This window comes from Haliotis asinina, chromosome 11 (assembly GCF_037392515.1).
Source record: "Haliotis asinina isolate JCU_RB_2024 chromosome 11, JCU_Hal_asi_v2, whole genome shotgun sequence".
Lineage (NCBI taxonomy): Eukaryota > Metazoa > Mollusca > Gastropoda > Lepetellida > Haliotidae > Haliotis > Haliotis asinina.
Genome location: NC_090290.1, coordinates 39,275,073 through 39,302,671, shown reverse-complemented (window position 1 = coordinate 39,302,671; position 27,599 = coordinate 39,275,073). Strand labels below are relative to the sequence as shown.

At 38.8% G+C, this 27,599-nt stretch overlaps 2 protein-coding genes across 3 annotated transcripts; one reads left to right on the top strand and one right to left on the bottom strand.

Moving 5' to 3' along the window:
• Positions 1-793: 793 nt before the first annotated feature.
• LOC137255998 (homologous-pairing protein 2 homolog) lies at positions 794-11,819 on the top strand. The gene is made up of 9 exons (XM_067793636.1): positions 794-865; positions 1,325-1,419; positions 1,772-1,861; positions 2,730-2,841; positions 3,798-3,868; positions 4,925-4,999; positions 5,440-5,493; positions 9,250-9,309; positions 10,079-11,819. Exons 1-9 carry the CDS (start codon positions 841-843, stop codon positions 10,133-10,135), a joined length of 639 nt encoding a protein of 212 aa, XP_067649737.1. The 5' UTR covers positions 794-840; the 3' UTR covers positions 10,136-11,819.
• Positions 11,820-19,246: 7,427 nt separating this feature from the next.
• On the bottom strand, positions 19,247-27,559 carry LOC137255793 (dual specificity protein phosphatase 19-like). Of its 2 annotated transcripts, none has more exons than XM_067793329.1 (3): positions 27,486-27,559; positions 23,331-23,641; positions 19,247-22,760 (listed from the first exon to the last, which is right to left on the bottom strand). In XM_067793329.1, the coding sequence occupies exons 2-3, from the start codon at positions 23,584-23,586 to the stop codon at positions 22,324-22,326; spliced, it is 693 nt and encodes a 230-aa protein (XP_067649430.1). In that variant the 5' UTR covers positions 23,587-23,641; positions 27,486-27,559; the 3' UTR covers positions 19,247-22,323. The 2 variants fall into 2 exon arrangements, with proteins under 2 accessions (XP_067649430.1, XP_067649431.1); XM_067793330.1 differs by having other exon boundaries at positions 27,319-27,529.
• Between the last annotated feature and the right edge of the window lie 40 nt (positions 27,560-27,599).

Genomic DNA, 27,599 nt, shown 5'->3' with positions numbered 1-27,599 from the left:
CATTTGTGAGCAAACCTGATTTGACACTCTCAATTTATTCTCAGGTTTACAAGGATAGAGTCAAGTATGTGAAGGAATGGAAGAAGAGGAAAAGAATTGTGAGTATTTGTAAAGACTGACAGAGGAACATAGTGAATGCCTGTCTTGTGTGACCTCCAACCCGTGAAGGTCCTGGGGAAGAATAGGCCCTCGGCAACCCATGCTTGCCATAAAAGTTGATTATGCTTGTCGTAAGAGGCGACTAACGGGATCAGGTGGTCAGACTCGCTGACTTGGTTGACACATGTCATCGGTTCCCAATTGCGCAGATGGATGCTAATGCTGTTGATCACTGGATTGTCTGGTCCAGACTCTATTATTTACAGACCGCCGCCCAAAAGCTGGAATATTGCTGAGTGCGACGTAAAACTTGACTCACTCACTAATCTGTGTGAAAATAAACCGGGCTCAATCTTAAATACTACGCTGCCGCCATATTGGCTACAATGGTAACGACCCGAGGCATAGGTTCAGGGACTGTTCGGTGAGTTTCTTCTCCCTCTATACATAGTCTCCCTGGTTGTATGCAATAGCCCTGCACAACTAACATTACGGGAAAATACATTACAAAAAACACCCAAACATCGTCAAGAATATGAACCGACAGGCGCAATTTATCATTTCAGAAACGATTGTCTTGGTGTGATGAAGTTTTTATCAAGCTCAAGTACATTTTCCCCGCTTGTCCAAAAACATGTATTTTGCTTGCGGTCACCGACTGACAGCAACAAGGGAGTTATCTCCCTTCGAAGAACACCCGCCATTTATGAAATAGCAAATGTAAACATCATCTGCGACGACATGAGTAAAAACAAAGATGCCGCAGGTATGTGCAGATGTCAGCGAAAGTTATTATATTTCTGTAAACGTAGACTTTGTTTTTTTATAATGTTTAGGGGATCGACAAGAGACATTATTCGTTCAAGAAATATTTTGCCCTTATCCGATCAAAACCCCATTATGCCAGCGTGGTGTCACTAACGGAGTCTTAGCACTATAGCATGTATATGTAGCGGTCACAAACTTTCCGAGACCCGTGCTGGGATTCGAACGACGAACTTTCTGATCCGAAGTCGGACGTCTTGTCCACATGACCTAAGAGGTTAACCCAGTCAGCAAGCTGACAAGGTAAGGATGTCATCTTTGGGATGACTCCACGCCCTGCTACATATATAAAGGGATAAAACACTTTTATGTAGTGCCATGACTTGTTAGTGATATACATTGATGGCAGTTTTTAGGGTTATAAGCCCCTGTGCTAATGTCACTTTTGTATGTATTTCAGCCTCAAAAGCTGTGGCTGACTACCTCAACCGTCAAAACAGACCCTACAGTGTAACTGACCTTCTCAATAATATGGGAAAAGAATATGGTAAAACTGTAAGTACAAATAAAAAACAGTTCCCGATTAACCAGGTTTTGAAAAGTCTCATTTCATGTATGTTTGACCATAACTTAAAGTATGAACTTTATCATGAACATATGTGAGGCCAAATATGTTGAAAAGGATGGTTTTCTTCTTCCAAAAAATATTAGTGCTTGGCATTGATGGACAAGTCTGTAGCCAATGGTGTAACACTGATTTTTTCAAACCGCCATGGTCTTTGATAAAGATTTGGCATAGACTCTGTTTCTGTGGTTCAGACATTCTGAAATGAATCTGAAGTCTCAAGCAGTGTGTATGCCACATGAAGACAGAATACACTCATGTTGTAATAAATCTATGTTTCAGGCTATCACAAAAGCTTGTGAAAGTTTGGCAGCTGATGGAAAGATTCGAGAAAAAGCTTATGGCAAGCAGAAAGTGTATGTGGCAGACCAGGTATAGTAAGACATTTAATGTCATTTTCATAAGTTACATAAGGAATATTCACATGAAAAAAATGGTTTTACTCTTCCTGACAACCCAGCGTTATTGATTTATGACAGTGTTTATAGTTATGTGCAATATAAGTTACAAAAATATAAAAAAATACATTACGCTTACCCAGTGTTCTTCTGATAAAGAAGTAGCCCTGACAGATCTTCACAAACAGTAGGGTATCCTAGCGGTTAAGACATTTGCTCATCATGTTAAAGACTGGGTTCCATTCTCCACATGGATACAATGTGAGAAGCAAAATTCAGGTATCCCCCACTTTAATGTTGTTGGAATAATGCTAAAAGCAGCACAAAACCCAACTCACTCGCAACAAAAAATTGTTGTGGATATCTGTCATACCTTCATGATCTGTCACTGTGAATGTCTGTCAAAGATTTGTAAATTTGGTTTCTCACAGAAAACAGCAACTCTTTGTTGGGGTATATACCTATGTAACTTCTGGTAAACAAGGCAAGTTGAACTGGCGCAGAGAAATTGTTTATGTGAATTAGGTGGTTCATGGCAGTGAGCAAATTCATTTGGCTTGTTATAGGTAGAGCAGATGTAGGCTAGTGCATGTGCAGTGCATGATGATGAAATTGATTCACACACTGCACTCACCTTGCTCATGATACTCTCACATGCTTCACCCATCGCATTGCACATGATCCTGGCTCCCCTTTGCCCACAATATCGAACACCAGTGAGCGCCACTCATACATGCTAATATGTGTCAGTTGTCAGGTTGGTGCTCAGCTTATCCTTGTTTGCCAGTAGTTTGTTTAAGGCTGTAGAAAACACTGTTCACACCATACTGTACACATTTCAGAGTAACTTTCCTGAAGTTGATGATGCTGAGTTGAAGAGTATGGATGCGAAGATTGTGGAGTTGACAGAGTCTGTTCAACAGGTCCAGGATAGAGTTCGCAAGCTGGAATCAGGTAGTGTTGCCATAGTGCTGTGTAACAAATAAGGTGAAGATGATTTGTTTTCCTCTGTAACTGAATATTTTGAATTTTCACTTTAGTTTTATTTTGCTTCTAGATTGGAAACTAAAATGTTGTTACGTTTAAAATACTCAATGACATGGGCAAGATTATAATTTTAATGGGTAGTTTTGATAGCATCCTGTTTTGATATGTACTCAAACACTGGGATGACTATGTTTGTCGTAAGAGGAGACTAACGGGATCTGATGGTCAGACTCGCTGACTTGGTTGACACATCATCAGTTCTGAGTTGCGCAGATCGATGCTAATGCTGTTGATGACTGGATTGTCTGATCCACACTTGATTATTAACATACTGCTGCCATACGGCTGGAATATTGCTGAGTGTGGCATAAAACTAAACTCAATCACTCAAACACTGGGAACTGTGGAAAAGCCTCATGGTTAAAGGGTTACCTCCTCATGTCTGAAATTGTTGTTCAGTTCCCCATGTGGACAAATTGTGTGAAGTCCATTTCTGGCATTCCCTGCCATGATATTTGCTGGAAGACTGTTAAAGAATGGTGTAAAAGTAGTCTCATGTATACACTCAAAATGCTCAACTCTTAGAATGACATGATATATCATGTTCACAAAATCAGTGGAGTGTTTTTTCTTACATACATTAAAGACATTCAGTGTTTAATGTATGCCATGTCAAGTGTTTCTCAAAATCTATGACATGATGATTATCAGGAGGATTTGTTTGCCCAGCTTCATATTTTACCTGAATAACACTGAAATGTAATTGCCCGGATGTTTTTGTGGGTTGTAGTAAAAGAAAATAGTGTTTTGTCTCAACTATGCCAGATTGTCTTCGTCAGCTATATAAAATGGCCTTTGTGTATTCTTCAGATGTTAAGAATATTTTGAATCTGGACCAATTTTACTTTGTGTTTTTCTTTCAGAACTGAAGACCCTGAACAATGCCATGTCAACAGAGGATGCAAAAAAGGAAACAGAACGGATTGAAAATGAAGTAGGTGTTGATATGTTTGATGGTTTTACTCTCGTTTGATACAAGTGAGGGAATGAGTGAGTTGGGTTTTACGTACTCCTGTGGGGAATCGAACCTGTGTCTTCACAGTGTTGAGCGAACACTTTAACCTCTAGACTACTCCACTGCCCTATGATATGGTGAAGATCAGAGGATGTGAGTTGAACTGTTATTGAACTCTAGCGACGCATTTAAAATTAGTGTATGTGATTAGGGATAGAATTCATCTTCAACAACATATGCTTTCATAAGCGGTGACTGAGGTGATCGGGTGGTCAGGTTCCCTGACTTGGTTGACACATGTCATCTTATCCCAGTCGGGTAAATCAATGCTCATGTCTTGTACTGCTGATCACTAGATTGTCTGGCCCAATCACGAATATTTACACACTGCCGCCATAATGTGCAATGCTTGGGTTCTTAGGCCAACAGATGATGACCTTCTGAAAATAGTGTAGTTTTCAACATGCTGGAGGCTACGGTTCTTCATCAATGAATTCCCATGTGAGCGGGCATCTCATTGTTAGCTACCTGAGGAAGGTTCACTGTACCTTAAATTGTAGCTGTGTAATGTACTTAACAAGTTGCCTGATTTTAAATTTGCTGACGTGGCGTTTTTTGTTTCTGAATAATAATTTAATGACTAAATATGTTTTCAAAATATAACTCATGTGTTTGAATTCAGACTTAATCTTGTCACTATATGGCTGAAATAACGGCAATCTGATGTAAAGGCCAACTCAACTCTTCGTCTGTTTCTCTGTTTCATCTAGTTCAGCAACCCATGCTTGCCATAAGAGGCGACTATGTTTGTCGTAAGAGGCGATTTTATGGGATTGGGTGGTCAGGCTTGCTGACTTGGTTGACACATGTCATCGTTTCCCAGTTGCACAGATCGATGCTCATGTTGTTGATCACTGGGTTGTCTGGTCCAGACATTATTTACTGACCGCCACCATATAGCTGGACTGTTGGTGAGTGTTCCTAACACACTGATACACTCACACACTGGTTCATCCAGCCGATCATATGTTACAGATGGTGTCCCTGCAGGAGAAGTTGGGGAAGCTGAAGGATGGCCAGGTGTTCATAACTCCCCAGGAGAAAGACAAGGCAAGACCAGATATGTCTCATGTTACCATACACACAATTCAGGCAGGAAGAAGTGTGTGGAAGATTTTTTAGTTTGTATGTACTGATTCTTAATGCTGATTAGTCAGCACATCTATTGTGGTCCCAGAATGCTTCTATGTTAAAAAAAAGAAGATATGGGATTGACGTCATCCACTGATCCAGATGTTACAAACTGATTACATTATGTAATCTGACTGAGTGAGTTTTACACCACTGGTAGAAACAATCCAACAATGTCACGGCGGAGAACATCAGAAATGGGCTTCAGATATTGTACCCATGTGGGGAATTGAACCCTGGCTTTTCAGTTTGATGAGTAAACCTTTTGACGACTAGGCTTGGGATTAATACCATTTGTTCACTTTTAATTCATCACATTTGTGAGCAAACCTGATTTGACACTCTCATTTTATTCTCAGGTTTACAAGGATAGAGTCAAGTATGTGAAGGAATGGAAGAAGAGGAAAAGAATTGTGAGTATTTGTAAAGACTGACAGAGGAACAGAGTGAATGCCTGTCTTGTGTGACCTCCGATCCGTGAAGGTCCTGGGGTAGAATAGGCCCTCAGCAACCCACGCTTGCCATAAAAGTTGATTATGCTTGCCGTAAGAGGCGACTAACGGGATCAGGTGGTCAGACTCGCTGACTTGGTTGACACATACGTCAACCAATGGAAGCCATGGAAGTCAGTATGCCATATGTGTGGCTATTGCTGATACATTGCTGAATCATCTTGAGGCCATTGCTCAAACATATTTCAGTACTTTAGTATTCAAGTACTTCTTGGTGTCATCATTTACACATTGGATCACTGCCTAGTATTGTTCAAAGGGTGGTTAATCAGTTTTGTACAAAGGACAATTGCTGATACCAGTTTAAGGGGCCAGTGCTGATGCTAGTTAAGGGGGCATTGGTGATACTGGGTTTGAGGGGCCATTACTGATACTGATTTAGGTGGGGCCTTTGTGATTCCTGTTTAGGGGACCAATGAAGATACCTGTTTAGGGGCCAATGATGATACCTGTTTAGGGAACCAGTGGTGATACTGGTTTAGGGTCCATTGCAGATACTGGTTTAGGGAGCCATGGCAGATACTGGTTTAGGGAGCCAGTGCTGATACTGCTTTAGGAGTCATTACAGATACTGGGTTAGGAACCAGTGCTGATACTGCTTTAGGAGTCATTACAGATACTGGGTTAGGAGCCAGTGCTGATACTGCTTTAGGAGTCATTACAGATACTGGGTTAGGAGCCAGTGCTGATACTGCTTTAGGAGTCATTACAGATACTGGGTTAGGAACCAGTGCTGATACTGCTTTAGGAGTCATTACAGATACTGGGTTAGGAACCAGTGCTGATACTGCTTTAGGAGTCATTACAGATACTGGGTTAGGAGCCAGTGCTGATACTGCTTTAGGAGTCATTACAGATACTGGGTTAGGAGCCAGTGCTGATACTGCTTTAGGAGTCATTACAGATACTGGGTTAGGAGCCAGTGCTGATACTGCTTTAGGAGTCATTACAGATACTGGGTTAGGAGCCAGTGCTGATACTGCTTTAGGAGTCATTACAGATACTGGGTTAGGAGCCAGTGCTGATACTGCTTTAGGAGTCATTACAGATACTGGGTTAGGAGCCAGTGCTGATACTGGTTTAGGAGTCATTACAGATACTGGGTTAGGAACCAGTGCTGATACTGGTTTAGGAGTCATTACAGATACTGGGTTAGGAACCAGTGCTGATACTGGTTTAGGAGTCATTGCAGATACTGGGTTAGGGAGCCAGTGCTGATACTGGTTTAGGAGTCATTACAGATACTGGGTTAGGAGCCAGTGCTGATACTGCTTTAGGAGTCATTACAGATACTGGGTTAGGAACCAGTGCTGATACTGCTTTAGGAGTCATTGCAGATACTGGGTTAGGGAGCCAGTGCTGATACTGCTTTAGGAGTCATTGCAGATACTGGGTTAGGAACCAGTGCTGATACTGCTTTAGGAGTCATTGCAGATACTGGGTTAGGAGCCAGTGCTGATACTGCTTTAGGAGTCATTACAGATACTGGGTTAGGAACCAGTGCTGATACTGGTTTAGGAGTCATTACAGATACTGGGTTAGGAACCAGTGCTGATACTGCTTTAGGAGTCATTACAGATACTGGGTTAGGAACCAGTGCTGATACTGCTTTAGGAGTCATTACAGATACTGGGTTAGGAGCCAGTGCTGATACTGCTTTAGGAGTCATTACAGATACTGGGTTAGGAGCCAGTGCTGATACTGCTTTAGGAGTCATTACAGATACTGGGTTAGGAGCCAGTGCTGATACTGGTTTAGGAGTCATTACAGATACTGGGTTAGGAACCAGTGCTGATACTGCTTTAGGAGTCATTACAGATACTGGGTTAGGAGCCAGTGCTGATACTGGTTTAGGAGTCATTACAGATACTGGGTTAGGAGCCAGTGCTGATACTGCTTTAGGAGTCATTGCAGATACTGGTTTAGGAGCCAGTGCTGATACTGCTTTAGGAGTCATTACAGATACTGGGTTAGGAGCCAGTGCTGATACTGCTTTAGGAGTCATTACAGATACTGGGTTAGGAGCCAGTGCTGATACTGCTTTAGGAGTCATTACAGATACTGGGTTAGGAGCCAGTGCTGATACTGCTTTAGGAGTCATTACAGATACTGGGTTAGGAGCCAGTGCTGATACTGCTTTAGGAGTCATTGCAGATACTGGGTTAGGAACCAGTGCTGATACTGGTTTAGGAGTCATTACAGATACTGGGTTAGGAGCCAGTGCTGATACTGCTTTAGGAGTCATTACAGATACTGGGTTAGGAGCCAGTGCTGATACTGCTTTAGGAGTCATTACAGATACTGGGTTAGGAGCCAGTGCTGATACTGCTTTAGGAGTCATTACAGATACTGGGTTAGGAGCCAGTGCTGATACTGCTTTAGGAGTCATTGCAGATACTGGGTTAGGAGCCAGTGCTGATACTGCTTTAGGAGTCATTACAGATACTGGGTTAGGAACCAGTGCTGATACTGCTTTAGGAGTCATTACAGATACTGGGTTAGGAACCAGTGCTGATACTGGTTTAGGAGTCATTACAGATACTGGGTTAGGAGCCAGTGCTGATACTGCTTTAGGAGTCATTACAGATACTGGGTTAGGAGCCAGTGCTGATACTGCTTTAGGAGTCATTACAGATACTGGGTTAGGAGCCAGTGCTGATACTGCTTTAGGAGTCATTACAGATACTGGGTTAGGAGCCAGTGCTGATACTGCTTTAGGAGTCATTGCAGATACTGGGTTAGGAACCAGTGCTGATACTGCTTTAGGAGTCATTACAGATACTGGGTTAGGAGCCAGTGCTGATACTGCTTTAGGAGTCATTACAGATACTGGGTTAGGAGCCAGTGCTGATACTGCTTTAGGAGTCATTACAGATACTGGGTTAGGAGCCAGTGCTGATACTGCTTTAGGAGTCATTACAGATACTGGGTTAGGAGCCAGTGCTGATACTGCTTTAGGAGTCATTACAGATACTGGGTTAGGAGCCAGTGCTGATACTGCTTTAGGAGTCATTACAGATACTGGGTTAGGAACCAGTGCTGATACTGCTTTAGGAGTCATTACAGATACTGGGTTAGGAGCCAGTGCTGATACTGCTTTAGGAGTCATTACAGATACTGGGTTAGGAGCCAGTGCTGATACTGCTTTAGGAGTCATTACAGATACTGGGTTAGGAGCCAGTGCTGATACTGCTTTAGGGTGTCATGCTGTTTCTTGTTTAGGGGGCCATTGCTGGTACCTGTTTAGGGTGCCAATGTTAGTACCTGTTTAGGGTCTAATATTGATACCTGTTAGAGAGCCAATGCTAATGATTGTCCATTGGACATATGGTGAAACATCTTCAATGATCTGTTACAGAAATTTGTAGGGAGAACAATGGCAGATACTTTTTCAAGGTAGCTGAAACTCACTCAAGGGTCAGTTACTGATACTTTTCAAGAAGTCATTGCAGATACATGCTGAGCTGCTGATAAAGACCTGCTAAATTGTTATTGCTGAAACGCTTTCAAAGAGCTGATACCACTGCAGTCTACCTCACCATACTTCAAATAGGTGAGGTGTATTACAACAAAACTGGTAATGGGATAAAGTGGCACTATTGGTTGCAAGTGTACGGTTCTTTAAACTAATATTTCTTGTTTCCTTGTCTTTCTTAGAGCACAGACATCATCAATGCTATTCTGGAGGGCTATCCTAAAACCAAGAAGCACCTTGTAGTAAGTACCATATATGGTCATGGTAGGATACATCATGCACGACACACCATGCTGAAGTGGTTGATCAGGCCTGCTCACAAAGCTGATTGCAAGCAACCATATCCTAATCCTCCTGGGCCCCATTTCACAAAACTCTCGTAAGCCTAAGGTCTCGTAACCTTTCTCGTAGCATTCGTACCTCCTATACTGTAACATAGGAAGTAGGAATGTTACGAGAAAAGTTACGAGACCTTAGGCTTACGAGAGTTTTGTGAAACGGGGCCCTGATGTCAGTCACTTGTCTCGAGTAAGGTTGAATAGTTGACAATTCACTTCCTCTCAGTGGATGATTCATGTATAAGCATACCCATACTGAACTATGATTATATTACCTTTGTCAGCAACCAAGTTATTTCAATGCATGATTAATTTGTACAAATCTGGTTGACTCCTTCTGTCGCCAGATTAGACAGCTCTGATTACTGTATAAACACATATTCAGGTGGCTCGTTTGATGCTTAGATCTGGAATTGACAGCTGATGGATTAAAGAGCATATGAATGATTGTAAATATACTATCTACAAACGGGACAGAGATTTTATGCTGGTGTTGACAATTTGCCGGATGGGACAGCTGGCGGTTTTGACAGCTTCCACTGTATAGTATATATGATCCCTTTGTGGAATGAAGCAATCGCCAGTACAATCAGCCACAGACACATGCATTCACTATATCATCTTGAACACAACAGTTAATCCATTTCAACAAGCTACCTGATATGTTTCCCAGGAGGAAATTGGCCTGGAGACGGACGAGGACTACAGTGTGAAACCCCCTGACCTCTGATGTGTGTCACCTGACAGCTTTGTGTCTCTATCTAGTGCTAAGGCTGATGACACTTCTGGGACTTAACAACAATATGGAAACAGATTCAAGGCAGAATTATGTTTACACTGAGTGTCTGTACAGCTGTTGTAAGGAACATATCTCCACTGTTATGCAGTTGTAAAACTGTTAAGAATCATCATTTGATATATGGTGGAGCACCGTCTTCTCGATGTTCATGCGACCAAGAAAAAATATCGAGTTACCTAAAATTGAGACATCCAACTAGGGCATATCGTCACATATCGTTTAGGGACAATTGAACAATCAAATGCTAGTTTACATGATTAGGATATAGGATATTTATATAGCGCACATATCCATGCAGTTGTGCATGCTCAAGGCGCTGGTATTTTTCCCTTGGTCACTGGTTGTCAATCTCAACAGCACATCGTATTTCAATCTCAAGTCCCTGGAGAGTATACAGCTATTGCTGCCACTAGGCGCACCAAGTTTATTGTGTCTCTCTCATTATAACGAGGTACCCAATTCACAACTGGCTGAACTGGGACATGTAGTCACAGTACTTTGTCCAAGTTTACTGCACATTGCTGTACCCGCAACTAGGTGTATGCACGTGTTCATGTGGTCACCATCTGGTCATATACCAACGGATTCATGGGTTCTTTTAAGTGCACAGGGTTGTGTACTGTACACTAGGGGTTGTGACGACACTGAAAGAGTCTGCACACTAAGTTGACTCCAAGGTTTTTACACCCGGTCACATATGGGCTCAATCCCGAAACATCAACCTCGCTGGATCACTAGCCTTGCGCCTTAGCCAGCTCGCCCACCATGCCCCCGCACAAAACCCTCATTAGATTCTCAGTATGTTTTGTTTCGAAACCATAATCTGTTAACGGTAGTATTTCATCATAACATGTACTTCCTAGTTGATGCTTTCTTAATTAATCCTAATTAGAAAACAAGCAAGTGACTCCTTCAACTCAGTTAGCGCTAATTAGTTTACACTACCACATCCGTTTGATTCATGTCGCACCGTGTGTAAATGTGTGGCAACAACTTGAGTTCAGAGGGATACTTGCCCATGAAAAGTGGATGAACATCAAGTTTCTTTGCAAACAAATAGCTATAAAGGTAATTTTGCGTGTTGGGACCATGACTTTATATCGAGATATCTGAAATATTGAGACATCACTGTATCAAGTTAAAAGAGCCTGAATAATGATAAATTATGAAGGATTTTGCCGGAACCGAGATGTTAAAGTAAGACAACCGAGATATCAATGATGCTCAACAATGCGTATTCTTTTTACAGTGTATTCAGTGATGAGATCCTTGAGATAGCTGGCACGAGATTGTGTAAGTAGGCAATGGAGGGGACAAGGGATGATGGAGTGATAAGGTGGAGTGGTGGGGAGTGAAAGTAAGGATTTATTACACTTGAGTGTTATTGTTACTGTACTTGTATTCTGTATGAGATGGGAAAAGAATGTGATGCATGGAACTTATCATGACTATTGTTTGTAGTTGTTTTGTTTCTGTTCATAATAGTAGTGTTGTGGAGTATATAATATTTGTATAAAGGACATTGATATATATAAGATATATAGACTGAAGATTCTTGTGTACGTTTCACAAATTATGTGATCTGGAAATACAGTTCTCGAAACTTTGACAAACTCTCTGATCTCGTTTGTTTTTCTGGAAAGCCTTCTTGCAGTACTACAGTCAGTTTGATTTTATTTGTGACCAGTGAATTTCTCACTAACACAATATCCATGAAGATCCGGAGTAGGAAAGTTCTTTAGCAACCTGTGCTTCTAATGTGATTGGGTGGTCAGACTCACTGACTTTGGTGACACGTCATCGGTTCCCAAGATTGTTGCTCATCCTGTTCATCACTGGATTGTCTGATCCAGACTTGATTATTTACAGACGGTGGTAAAATAAGTTCACTCACTCAATCAGCCTTGTAATTGGCACTGAGGAACAAAACTTGACCAGCTGGCTCAGAGTTAATGTACTGTGTCCGAGTGGGCAAACCATAAGGGATGGCATCAGTTGACATGCATCATGAAACTAGTCAAGACTAAAAGAAACAGCTGCACTTTCAAGCACATGCACATTATGCATTTACGCTTGTAACATGGCATTACACTCATTTGCCTTACCATGGTCACGGAATGCTATCTCTCTATGTCAAAACTGATCTAATCATTTGGTTGTAGGTGGACATCAAACATTTGCTTTGTTACTGCTGGGCTTGCTGTTGGTACATACATATAACTGGTTTATCTATAGCATCATTTAATCTGCAACAAAAATGTTTGTCCACACACTCTCACTTGTTTACAGACCACCAGGATTGCTGTATATTCAGAGATGCTTACCTCTACGATTTTGTCTTAGTTGCCACGAATTTAAGCTTCAGACTATGCCAATATGATTGCACTTTAAATTCCACGAAAATTTGAAGAAAATTCATTACAATTCAGATTTATTGACAAAAACATATTTTCATGAAATAAAGTACATTTTTGCAGAAAGGAGACAAGAAATGTAATGCTGATGATTTTGGAATCTGCTTTTGGAGGTATGAGAAATTAGAGCTTCACTCTTGATCAGTCTAATATGATCTTTCCCTGAGCCATCATGATTGTAAACATTTAGTTTGACTATTAATTTCCTAGTCAAAGTCATTTTGATCCTTGAAACTTATATTTGCAACACTTTTTGGGGTTGGCATCTCTGTATCATATTGCAAGTGATGTGATAAAGGCAAACAAAATTGTTATTTTCGTAACCAGGCACGTTGTGCATCCGTGTTCTTGACAATCTGGACCAGTGCTCTTGCTGTTTAGGTTCAATTTACCTGGATCGGATTCTGTCAGATTGACACAAAGGCTGACATGATTTTGCTGTTCGCAATAGACCTCAGCAAACATGGTTGTACTCACTGGAAAAACAACAACACCATCTGCATGCAAAAAACTTTTATTCTATGTAGCAGCATGTTTTAACTTCTCATCTATGTGACATATCAAGTGTGTTACATTACAAGTGTCTGGAAGTGACTGCATGAGATCAGGTTACCTGCATGGTCGTGGCATACACTAGAATATTTCCATGCATGATCAAAGGTTCATTGGAAAGAATTTTCCAAGCATTCAGTTATGTCAAGATCTGAATCTATTGGCACTACTATACCAGTTGGTTATGTTGCACATCTGCTCATTTGAAAACTACATCACTGTCAGAACCACACCTTATCTTAAGTCTTGTTTGTCTTGTGATCTAAAAACATACCTTATCTTAAGTCCAGCTCTTCATGTGATCAAAAATCACACCTTATCCTCTTAAGTCTAGCTTGTCTTTTGATCAGAAACCACACCTGTCATCTTAAGTTTAGCTTTTCTTGTGATCACAGACCACACCTAATCATCTAAGTCCATCTTGTCGTAAACCACACCTCTGAATCATATGGTCTATACCTTAAGATCACGAGTGGGCGAGTCAGGTTTTATATCATTATGAAGCAATATTCCAGCAGTGTCATGACAGTGACACTAGACATGGCTTCTCTTATGCCCCTCATGATCACTAACAACACGCCTTATGATCACAAACGCCATATCAGATGGCCACAAACCACAGTTCTACACCTCAAGATCACCAGTAACACTAATCTTATGATCATAAACAACACGTGCACAGATCAAGGTCATAAATATCACCAATATTATGATCACAAACAACATTTCTGATGATCAGACAAACTAAACCTCTAGACCAGAAGATCATGAACAACACATTGTTTGATCACAAACAACATATCTGATAATAACAAACCACAGATCTACACCTCAAGATCACAAATAACACCTATCTTATGATCACAAACGACACATCTGAAGATCACATAAACTACAACTCTTGACCTCAAGATCACGAAAAACATATCATCTGATCTCAAACTTCATATCTGATGACAACAAACCACAGATCTACACCTTAGGTTCACAAATAACACCAACCTTATGATCACAAACTACAACTCTTGATCTCAAGATCACGAACAACACATCGTGTGATCACAATCCACATATCTCATCACACAAACCCCCCCTCTAGATGCCATTTGTCAAACTGCAGTGTGCCATCTTATAGAACCAGCATATATCAGGACCAATACAAAGAGCTGAAAACATGAATGCACCTTGATCTATAAGGGTTTTGATCTACAACCCTGATCATAACTTTTGAAGACCTTGCAATGTCCATATTCTACATCTGTGTGTCTTGCAAGGGTACAGTATTTTGTAAGCATGACCTACTTTACACCTCACATATCTGGTTCTAAATGACACTTGTTTCAATTACACGCGGTAAACTGATCATAGGAATATAGTCCCAGTAATGTATTGTACACAGAAGAATCAACAGTTGTAAATTCCAAATACTTGCTAATCTAAACATCCAGCAATCAAACATTCATTCACCAAAAACATGGCATAAAAATATATTTCTACATATACAGTTGTAATACTCCTTATTCTGCCTTAGGGTTTAATGTACACTTTTCTAGGTTTCTTTTGCCAGGAACAGTGAAAATGGGCTTGACATATTGTGCCTAGGGATGTCACGATACATAAGCTTCATGAATCAATACGTATCATGATATCCATGTCACGATTCAATATGTATCACAATACCTATTTTCGTGACATTATTGCTTATGGATTATGCTACATTTTGAACAATAATATTTCATTTTTTATAATTAACCATGAAAGATCAATATTTTGTATTCTCTGAGATTAAAAACTTCTAATTTCCCAACTTGGAGCATGAAAAATAATCATTTATAACTCTCATAACTTCAAAACCATGATAAAAGTGCAAAATGTGAATGTTACATAAATGTCTTTACACCGATACATAAATAAAAACTGATACAGTACTGCATGTATCGGTGATTGTATTGTCTTAGAAAAAGTATTGATGCACTGATGTACTGTGGCATCCCTTGGTGTTCTCCTTGGGGTATGGAACCCAGACCTTTGGTGCAATAACTGAACACATTAACCTCAAGGCTACCCCACCTCTATCTGAACATTGGTAGAAATTCCTATCATTTTTTGACAATCATAACAATTTATTGTATACAAAAAATTAATGGCCAACACTGTTCACATATCTGCATGAAATTTGATATACTACCACCATGACCAAAGTATATACTTCCATACAATCAACCAACTTTGACATAAAGAATGCTTAAACTTCATAATTCAGTTTTCATCCATGCACCATTAATAACTAAATTCTAGATTGGTGTTTGTACAATATGCACTGATTCACTATTGTAAATTCAATCTAAAACTAGGAACATGTATGTAATATAATACACTACATAAATATGTACACTTTTCCAAAGTCAGGGTGTATTTACATAACAATATTATGTACACTTGAATAAATATCAAATTATCAAAATTTGGATATTTCAAAACATTTGAGCAATGTGTAAAATGCTTTAATAAATATTGTAAATTTCGAAACTGGAGTAAAGATATGGAAGTAATAAAATCAGTATGCGTTTATTGGATTAAATACCATTCTGAATATAAACAACTATACACTAAACAGATCTACGTAGAACATGCTTTGTTGTTTTTTCTCAAAGAACTAGCAAATCAACATATTTACATGTTTTACATTCAATCCTTTACTAGAACAAAAAATACTTGGCATGGCAACAGTTGATTCTCTTAAGGTACAATTATGAGGTAAGTCTACACATTAATTTTTAAATTTATGAATTCAAATGACAAGGGCTAAAATGGATGATTAGAAAATGAGATAAAAATTTGAAAATATATTTTCAGTTTATACACATCGGCAATAAAGCTTACAGTATGGTGTCAAAAAAGTAAACACCCAGCACTTTAAATGTTAATCTGAAGCCAGATACAGAACTACATGTTCTAATTATGTATATTTTTTAACAAACTGAAACTAATATGCAAATATAATATTAAAGAAGAGTCGAATAAGTGGACAAAAATACAATGTTGGATATGTGACTACGAGTAGCTGCATTGTTGTGTTCAGTGCGCTCCTTCTACAGCAAACACTTATAACATCCTACATCTCCCATATTGGTATTCCTAAAAATAAGGGAAACATAATAACATGTTTGTTTAATGTACAACTACAATTAATACCTTCACATGATACTGTTGCCTCTTTGCTACAACCTTTGGTCTCACTATGTGATCTCGCTTTAAGGTCATATACACATGTGATCTCATTTTCAGTATCATATAATTCCGCAGGTGGTGTTTGCAGGAATTTATGTCAACAATGGTAAGAGTTTCAGTTATAATTTTACCACTGAAGCAATGATGAAAATTCTGCTTACTCCTTAATAGTGTCATCAATATTGAGTACAAGGTCACAATTACATATTCATTAGACCTTCATCCATAGTTAAGGCATTTTCTCTTTTAGATCTGATCACCTTCAACCAACCCAGTACTTGTTACATGCAAGGCAGATGGCAGGAAGAATGCCATGGTTGTGAAAGATGGATATTCCTATGATGCCAATGAGTTGCAAAATTCTAGATAAGTATTCACAATGGCCTTCAAAATGGCCTTAAATAAAATCTGACACTTAAGTAAGTCTCATTCTTGAGAGGTCAAAGAAAACTTAACATTTAGGTGAAAAAAGGGAAACCCTCTAATGTACAAAAGCATCATCATCGTCATCATCATCGTCATCATCGTCATCATCATCACCACCACCATCATCATCGTCGTCATCATCATCATCATCATCATCATCATCATCACCACCGTCATCATCATCATCATCATCATCCACTAAGACTTGCATCATGACAATTCCAAATGACTCTTGATTCTATTTAGTTAAAACCTATTCAAAATTAGGTATCAGTAAATGACAAATATGATCTGAAATAATTATTATTGCCAGGTGATAACATCAAGGGTTGTTGTAGCGTTGCTTTACCTCCCTGTATTTAAAGTGAAAACAGCTGATTGGAGCAAAACAGGAGCATGTGACTAAGAAACTTTGGTAGATTCTATTTACATGAGTGAGCAAAGTGTCTTGACTAAACAACGTCTAACTTGGAAAATAATAAAGTGTATCACAATAAAACAATCACAGTATTGAAAAGAAATCGTTCATTTTCTGATAATATTTCACGACCTTCATTAAAGGTGGGATGTTAATATACTGAACAGCAAAAGAAATGCAACTCTGGCTTTTGTTTGTAAATAGAGGACAAACATAAACGCTTACTTTCATGAGATTTCTTTTTCAAAACTTGCATTTCATATGCTGTTCAATATGTATATTTGTTTAAAGGATGTGTTTACACAGTAAACAAAATGTGGACACAGTAAAATACATGACTTAAAAGACAACCTTCATCTGACACTCACCACAGTGAAACCTATTCAAATACATTTTTGAAGAGCAACGATCACAAAAATCTAAACTGTCAGTAATTTTTCCCCAAGTACCTTCAGAATGTTTCACAAAATATCTGCGAACCAAATAAAATAAAGGCGGTAGTGGTTCATGTTTGCTTGGTTGATAACCAGCTTAATACTGTTCTATATATAACAATAAAACATGAATGTCGTTGTAAACCTCAGAATCAATTCTATCAAAAGTTTCAACATTTGTTTTTTTCCTTTCACTCGTCTTTGACACAAAATGTGGTTTTTGTTACCCCACCATGTCTGGAGGAGGCAGGAACAGCCTTGACCCTTGCATCATTTTGCTTTACATTCTATCACAACATTCTACAAAACAATAGCACCATGACTGTGTCATGCTGTCATCTCTCCGGTATGACATTAAGGAGATAGGAGAAACAAGTATTGATGTAGTCGTGCTGACATTTCTCTGGCATGACATTATGGAGATAGGATAAGCAAGTACTAAAGTAATGATGATGTCATCTCTCCGGTATGACATGGACATAAGAGATACAAGTATTAAAGTAGTCATGTTGTCATCTCTCCGGTATGACACTATGGACATAGGAGATACAAGTACTAAAGTTTTCATGTTGTCATATCTCTGGCATGACATTATGGAAATAAAAGTCTAAATTTAGTATTAATGCTGTCATCCCTCCGGTGTGATGTTATGAATCATTCATGTTGTCATCTTTCAGGTATGACATTATCGAGATAGGAAATACAAGCATTAAAGTGTTCATGCCGTCATCTCTCCGATATGATATTATGAATCATTCACATTGTCATCTTTCCGGTATGACATTATGGAGATAGGAGACACAAGTATTAAAGTATTCATGCTGTCAATTATTCAATATAATATTGAGGAGATAAGGAGATACAAGTATTAAAGTATTCATGTTAACATTTTTCCAGTTTGACAGTATGGAGATAAAAGATGGGAGATACAAGTACGAAAGTATTCATGTTGTCATCTCTCCAAATCTTTCCAAATCGACATTGAGATAGGAGATTAAGTATTCATATTGACACAATCACCACTGGCATGTTGTACTTGTGTTATCAAGGCCACCCCAATCCAGTATACAATAAATATTGTAGAGTTACAGAATCAAATGTTATATAATACTATGATAATACTATAACATATATATTAGTAATAACATAATCACTGACTAGCGGAATTTCTTAAATACAATATGTGGCACAAATAAATGAAGTATATATATATATATATATATATATATATATATATAGAGAGAGAGAGAGAGAGAGAGAGAGAGAGAGAGAGAGAGAGAGAGAGCGGAAATTCTTAAATACAATATGTGGCACAAATAAATGAAGTATATATATATATATATATATATGCTAGCCTAATACTAGTATGTTTTAGAAGCAGCTCGTTATGCACATTTTGACTAAACTATATAGCAAGTGGCTGGGGTGACAATATGTTACCCAGTTACATATTTCAGTTCCTTACAAGCAAGCTTGTTACAGGTGTTAGAGAAGCATGTGCTGACTGTTCCTTTCTTTGCATTCCACAGTGAAATGTGTCTTTCAATGATAGTTTGTTAAACTCATATTTTTGTATGACAAAAGTCTGCAGAAACCTCACAAATTTGGTCTGATGTTTTGATTATGGTCAGCATTTCATTCAGTGTTATATGTGTATCAGTTCTTTAATTAGATTGCAATGCCATGGTTTGCTTTTGAGTCAAGCCCACTGTAGCTTACAGTTTACCTTGTTTGGTAGAGTCACAATGTCAACTGCGAAAATGCCACTACCAATTAGAAAAAATACTGACTTATGATAATTTATGGCTGTTAACTCACCACTAGTCTAATAACATGATTGTCACAACAATTAGATCTTTTGGAAATGGTCAGTTACTGTAAACTGTATAATTCTAACATAAAAACAAGAAACAGTCACATATCTTTTGGTATCTTTTCATGACCTTACATCGGTAATGGTTTGACCTGCAAATTTGTATTTCATTCTTTAAAAGCGCAATGAATATTGAATACATATAAGACAGCTTTTTCTCGCTCTATAAATTGCATTTAGGCCTTAAAATTTGTGAAGTGACTCATATGATGTGATATGACTCTATGTTCCACGTAGATAAATATATAAAGTACCATTATCAAACATACTGAAACACAACTCTGTGACTTTTTGTCAAGTATATGAATAGAAGACATAAGCATGAACACTTACTTTTAGGGGCTTTCATTTTTTGGAAAATTGCATTTCATTTGCTGTTCAGTATATACACCTGCGTGAAAAAGAATTTTATACTGACTCTGATGCGTTTTGCCATGCAGAAGTCACTCAAGCCACTTGCTAAATGTTCAGCCGTAATCTGACAATCTAGGTATCAAAAGAAGCTCACTGTTTAAACAATCTGAACCAACATACAACGTGAAAACAGAATAATCAAAGATGCAAATGGAATTATATAAAGCACAATACATGTATAGTCAAGTACAATCAGATGACACGTCATGGCTAACTGGCTCAAATAGAGATCAAGCATATTCAACAACTCACAATAAACCAATATTGAAAACTAAACTATACACACATGTAACAATCCACTGCTGGGTACAAAGAACTCATTCATGCAGTGCTTCTTTGAAACAGTATATTTTAACACCGCTTTTAGCAATATTCCAGCAATAACACCAGAAATGGACTTCACACATGCAGGGGAACTGAACCTGGCTCTTCAGTGAAATGCACACAAGCAAGCAAGAAAGACACTAGAATTGTAATAAACAATAAAAGCGATTAAAATTTTACAATGCGCATAGTTTTACGCTGTAGAGCGCATGGTTGTTAAAGAATATTCATCAAATTTAATGGTTACCTTACTTCATTCAAGTGTGTTATACCAAAACAAGAAACTTCTGATTCTTCAAAAATATGTTCTTTCACAATCAATAATTATTTCTAATCCTTCTTTCGACTGATTTTTGATTACTGGAACACCACTACTTGCACTGAACCATCATCCAGCTTAGTGTAGACTTACACTTATTCATGAACTGCATCTTGGCAATTCAAAAGGATTCAAACTGAAAGTATGGTATTGGATGGGTACAGGTTTTTACGAAGAAGGCAGGTATTATACCCTTGATAAAACAGGATGGTCTGTGAGTCCAGTGATCTATCACTGTGTACATATACCCGGCCACCATGATATTATTGATCAAAGTAAACTGACAAAAAAGTCTGTATTCTGTGAGTTGAAAACCCAAATGACATTACTGGCAATTAAGAACTACAACGGATAATTTCAAACTTCTCACAGATCATTTCCTTCCAATATGTCTAAATCCATGTAGACATCACAGACAAAAACATCTTGTTTTGGCAACAAAAAATAACACATCAAATGTCCTTGCAAAACTGCACATTTGATACCCGGTTCATTTCTAATGCTGTAAGGTGTGTGATGTCAAAGGCATCACATGCTACCTCAACCCGAGGAAATTGAATCTATTCTGTACTCCTTAATTTTAACAGGTACACAGGTGCACAGGTGCACAGGTGCACAGGTGCACAGACACATTTCTTCACAGTCAAACACATGGACGAAGACATACAGGTGCAAATAAGAACAGGGCTCAACATAAGACCGTATCAGCGGAAATATGCACATATAATGATAAAAAATGTTCACAATACTGAAGGAAATTATTTAGAAAATACAGCAGAATGATAAAACGTTGTCTGGTTGTAGTCACATTCCATTAAATCCCATTCAGTACTCTAAATGTACTTTTAAGTTTTTCCTGCACTCCTATATTGAAAAAGTAAGGAATACATACTCCTGATGTCGAGCAACAAACAAAGGCTAACATACAGGTGACCTTTGGACAGGTGTTTAGTAAGTCTGTACAAAGGTATGTACGCACAGGTAAGCACATAAAGGTAGGCATACAGGTAAGTACTTACAGGGATTGTATCTTTGGCTACACTACAGGTAAGTACTACAAGTACATAGTGGTAAGCACGTATATAGGTAAACATGCATAACAAGCACGAACAGGTAAGAGCATACAGATGTAAACTTGTACGTCAAAGCATGCATAGGTATGCAAGTAGATGTTAGCAGGTATACTTAAGCACTTATTTCAGGCAATCATGGACAGATAAGCAGATACAGATAAACAAATACTGATATGTAGTTACAGGTATGGACATAGACATAAAGATGTACAGGTATATAGATTATGCAGATATAGATAAGCCCATACAGGTATGCAGATATAGGTAAGCCCATACGGGTAAGCAGATATAGCTAGACACACAAATTTGTACAATCCTGGATTCAGTTTCCTCAGGTAAAGGTTCATTAACTCTGGCATTAAAGACACAAAAAATCCTATGTTTAGTCTTTGAAAGCAGCCATCAGATTATTATGAAAATTCCAATAAAAAAAGGATCCCATCAAATTTTATTCCTAGGGTCCCAATGAGGAGTAGAACTACAGTCACAAAAAGCACTGGTTGTGCCATAAAGAATAGAAGAAACTCCCGAATAAGACATAACCTTGAATCTTCATGCTCTGAAGTTTTCTGTGCATAATGTTTAAATCTCATATAGTCACAAGATTCATGCCAAATAAACAAACATCAGGGCCCATAAGACTACGATGTATGGGCACGACTTTTTCCGCTTTTCTTGCATTCTTTCTTTTGTTTCAAAATATCCTCATACATCTTGAGCTGAGACACAAAACCTGGGTTTGGGCAAGTGGCTGGCCTCTTGGATCTCAGAAAGTTGAAGGCCTCTTTAAAAGTTATCCCTTGTTTATTCATTAGGTAGGCGATGACAAAGGTAGCCGATCGGGAAACGCCTGCGTTGCAGTGCACCAAAACACAACTGGCTTTACGACCTTCGTCAATAAAGTCGATTGCTTCGTTGAAGTGGCGCATTATCGGGGTCTCGGGGATGTCATACAGCTCGATGTTTTTATATTTGTATTTATAGGGGTACAGGTTTTCAACCAGTGTGGCACAGTTAAGAATGTGGGAAACTTTATACTGCTTCAACAGATCAAGGTTATGAGCCACGTCTTGTGATCCTGAAAGGAAAGGGTAGAAGAGTGATGAGTGAGTGAGTGAGTGAGTGAGTGAGTGAGTGAGTGAGTGAGTGAGAGTTTAGTTTTATGCCGCACTCTCCACTATTCCGGCGGTCTGTAAATAATCGAGTCTGGACCAGACAATCCAGTGACCAACAACATGAGCATCGATCTGCGCAATGGGGAACCGATGACATGTGTCAACCAAGTCAGCTAGTCTGACCACCCGATCCCGTTAGTCGCCTCTTACGACAAGCATAGTCACCTTCTATGGCAAGCATGGGTTGCAGAAGGCCTATTCTACCTCGGGACCTTCACGGGTCAGTGATGAGTGAGTGAGTTCTACAATATAGCAATATTCCAGCAATGTCACAGTTGTTTTTATTGCAATGAGTAGATGCAATTATTTAAATGTTTCATTCAAAAGTATATTCACTCAAATATTGACTTGCAAGTTAGACTACGAACTAGGTTGCACCTTGTAATATTGGGTTGCACCAATGCAAGTAACAGAGCACCAACTTCAATAGGAATCCAGTTAACATGATTAAGGTGAGCTGAAACTCTACATACCAACAATGAGGCCTGGCATCACCTCTCCAACCTGGAGATCCTGGCGCACGTCTGCTACATATCCCAGAAGGCCATTGGGCTGTCGCACCTCATGCACCACGAACTTTCCTCTGGCATCACGCTCTTCTATGATCTGTACACCTTCAACAGTCATCACCTTGGTCTGTGTCTTCTTTAAGACTGATCTGTCAAAGTCTTTTACAAGACCAGTGATGTTCTTCGATTCTGGCTGTTTAACATTGTCTGTTTCATCCATATTTCTTCCAGAAGAAGGTTCGTCTTGAACGCACCTGCTAGTCCATTAAGTTTCTCTAAAATTAAGATTGGAAAAGGAATTTGTATTACTGGCCCAGGAGCATGTCCGTGTCCATGATTTTAAGTATGTATGTGAATGGGAGAGTGTGTTCCAGTTACGTGAGTGAGTGAGTGAGTGAGTGTTCCAGTTACATGAGTGAGTGAGTGAGTGTGCCAGTTACATGAGTGAGTGAGTGAGTGTTCCAGTTACATGAGTGAGTGAGTGAGTGAGTGTGCCAGTTACATGAGTGAGTGAGTGAGTGTGCCAGTTACATGAGTGAGTGAGTTAGTTTAGTTTTACGCCGCACTCAGCACTATTCCAAATATATGGCGGCGGTCTGTAAATAATCGAGTCTGGACCAGACAATCCAGTGACCAACAATATGAGCATCGATCTGCGCAATTGGGAACCGATGACATGTGTCAATCAAGTCAGCGAGTCTGACCACCCGATCCCATTGGTCATCTCTTGCGACAAGCATAGTCGCCTTTTATGGCAAGCATGGGTTGCAGAAAGCCTATTCTACCCCGGGACCTTCACGGGTCAGTGATGAGTGAGTGAGTATAGTTCTACATTGTTTTTAGCAATAGTGAGTGAGTGAGTGGGTTTGAATTTATACCACTTTTAGAAATATCATGGCAAGGGTACTTCAGATATTGACTTCACACATTGTACCAAGTAAGGAATCAAATCATGGTCTTTTGTGTGGCAAGCAGGTGCTTTAACCACTGGCTCCCCCAATGCCCAATGCCCAGTGATCAACAGAATGAGCATCAATCTGCCCATTTGGGTACTGATACATGTGTCAACTTTCAGCATAGTGTAGGAGGAAAACCCATGGTGATTTCTCATAGGTTACCATGGTGTAACCCTCAAGCATGGGTACATGGCTGACAAACTTACTGGCATATAGTGTTGGGAATTGGTTGAAATCTCATAATTGATGATTGGTTCATTAGTTCTTTCAATAAGTGTTCCAAACTTGTTTGTGTTCAATTATGAGAAAACATGATCGATTGCTTGAATGTTTAGTCATTTCAACTAATCTTTGATTATTTCAATTAATGAGACCATCACTATTGTCATGATCGGTGAAAACCAGGAGTCAAGGCCCCTAATCATGCTAAGCTTGTGGTGCCAAGCAACTACACTAACATTGCAAAAAGAAAAACCAATCAGCAAACATGTAGCTGCAAGGTTTTGAAGCTCACTAAATTGTAATGAAATAATGGTGTCACTGTCATCGTTTGAAGTCATATCAGAATTTTGTGTGCGTGGTTTACAGGCAAGATAGATGGGGTCATAATTTTAACATCATGTCATGTTATGTGTGTTATTATGTTCGGTATTTTGCATACTGTATACGTACTGCATATAGGATTTTACAACAATAACTTTAGAAATGCAGGGGTTAAAAAATCCCTGGCCTGGGACAAGTCAGTTTTGGGGCAATCAAATGAGTGAGTGAGTGAGTTTAGTTTTACGTCGCACTTAGCAATATTCCAGCTATATGGCGACAGTCTGTAAATAATCGAGTCTGGACCAGACAATCCAGTGATCAACAACATGAGCATCGATCTGCGCAATGGGGAACCGATGACATGTGTCAACCAAGTCAGCTAGTCTGACCACCCGATCCCGTTAGTCGCCTCTTACGACAAGCATAGTCACCTTTTATGGCAAGCATGGGTTGCTGAAGGCCTATTCTACCCCGGGGCCTTCACGGGTCGGCAATCAAATAATGGTATCTTACTTGTCTGTGGGCTACTTGATAATTTCCGCTTATGTTTTCATTTCATATCTGCTTAAAATATTCCTATTAAATTTTGCAGTGATAATAAAGTAGGGTTAGCTTTCTTGGCTGTTTACCTGCTTTTTGACAAATAGTCTAGTAAACATTAACATCAAATACTGTGCTGATTTATCCTTTCATAATTTCATCATCATGATCATATCATAAAAATGAGGGCAAGTGAAAAATTAGTCAGGACAAGTTACTTTCTTAGAGTCAATTGCCCTGAGGCAAGTGGTTTTCAAAAAACTTTTTTAACCCATGAAAAGCTGAAGGAGAAACTGTTATTTTCAAAACCTGTATCACGTGTGACACTCAAAAACATTAAAGTGTCTAAAAAATATCAATGAATTAGTGTGCCAGTAGCTTAGAACTTGTACACCACTAGTACTCCCTTTTGTGAACAAATGAAGTCACCAGTTGTTGCATACACTATAACAGTATAATAATGTGATGCTCCATTTGGGGGGAAAAACATTTGCCCTACATTTGAGAGTGAGTGACTGTGTATTTAACGTCATAACGTTAGTACCCTATATTTGATAAATGCCTCTGCAGACCCTTGTACAAATGGTGTAACCAAATATCTATGAATACACCAGATATGTACATTGCTTATATAAACATAGATCTGATATGTGGAGAAGTCACATGGCTAGTTCATGCAAGCAAAATTCTAAACATGATGATGAACATTATTTCAAATTCTGGAAACATCAATTTTGTATAAAGCTATCATACAAAATGCATAATACTATTTATTGTATTGGTTTGAGGCTATTACTATGATATACATTCATTACACAAATAATATATATGTGAATGTAAGACCACAGATCACACAAAGGCAGTGAATGTAACTGAGTGATCATGTTCCATTTATATTCAGAACATCATGATGCACGAGTCCTGTTCAAAAGTTTTGATTGACAGAAATTTATTGAAACATTTTGAAATTTCCATGGACTGAAATCACCTCATTTGCTTCCCATCTGCTCAAAGAAATACTGTTTGATGCACAGTGAACTGTCATTTTGGGACTAAAAACCAGTATGAATTAATTTGCATTAAGGGTTTCATAAAATGGTTCTTGATGCCATACATATATCTATACACATTGCTTTGAAACAAATTTGACTTGCAGAGGAGTCAAGTGAAAAGTTCATGTGACCATAAATTAAAAAAAAAATCCATAGAACAAACCACAATTGGTTCAGTCATTTTTCAGTCATGATAATAGGGACCAAGATAGCATTCATAGTTAACCCACTGTAGGCAGACGTTGGCCCAAACTGGGAAATGTTGCACCACTGCTGGGCCAACTATGAATGCTATCTGGGGAATATTGTTTTTGTGTCCACTAGCAGACGACAAATTGACATAACATACCTTAACCCTAAAAAAATTGTCATACCAAATATTATACAAAAAGCAATGAAAACAAATGAGCACATCTGCTGCCGTTCCTATTTGCTCATGGAAATAAAGCCTGAAGTAAGTCAACTGTCATTCCGACCGTCTCTGTCATAATAGAGAGAAGATGGACTGAACTGGTTGTATCCAGTACAGTGCACCTTGAGGGCCTGACAGTGTCAGATTCAAAACAACCTTCACCTATTCAACAACAAATTTCAAAGTTGAACCCTAAAATTCGCTACATAACATTGAAATCGAAATAGCAGAGAAATGGTATAGGCAATGCACAGTGACGAAATTGCACATTTGCACAAGCTCTCTTACTAACCTAAGCATTTCTGTCATCTTGTGATGTAGCTCATTCTGATTGATAGGAAAAAAGAGACTGCCGTAAGTGATATTTCCCTTACCCGATTTGCATAAAACTTACAAAGCCGAAACATAATCTTTGTACGTCAACTGACGGACACTCTTATTCAACTTACTGTTTTCATGAAAGGGGCTTGTAAATGTGCATGCACAAAATTCTTTCCGTTGTTTCTCATTGAATGATTCACTGACGTGATGCAGTGTAGTCACAAATTTAAAATGCCCTCATCAAGGTTACTAAGCACTATTTGAGTCAAACGCAACTTGTCAACACGGAACTCACGTAGCAAGTGTTGTTGTTGTTTCTTCGCCTGTGGAAAACTTCCCGACCTTCTCCTGTCAGGGGAATTAACTCTTCGAGTACATAAATTAAATTCGATTGCGTCCCCTGGACCAC

Excerpts from the sequence above, each read along its gene's own strand:
- LOC137255998 (XM_067793636.1), top strand. The coding sequence starts at position 841 with ATGAGTAAAAACAAAGATGCCGCAG. Across the intron at positions 866-1,324 it reads TAAAAACAAAGATGCCGCAG|CCTCAAAAGCTGTGGCTGAC; the intron begins GTATGTGCAGAT and ends TATGTATTTCAG. Across the intron at positions 5,000-5,439 it reads CTCCCCAGGAGAAAGACAAG|GTTTACAAGGATAGAGTCAA; the intron begins GCAAGACCAGAT and ends TTTTATTCTCAG.
- LOC137255793 (XM_067793329.1), bottom strand. The coding sequence starts at position 23,586 with ATGGATGAAACAGACAATGTTAAACAGCCAGAATCGAAGAACATCACT. Across the intron at positions 22,761-23,330 it reads GATGCCAGGCCTCATTGTTG|GATCACAAGACGTGGCTCAT; the intron begins GTATGTAGAGTT and ends CTTTCCTTTCAG.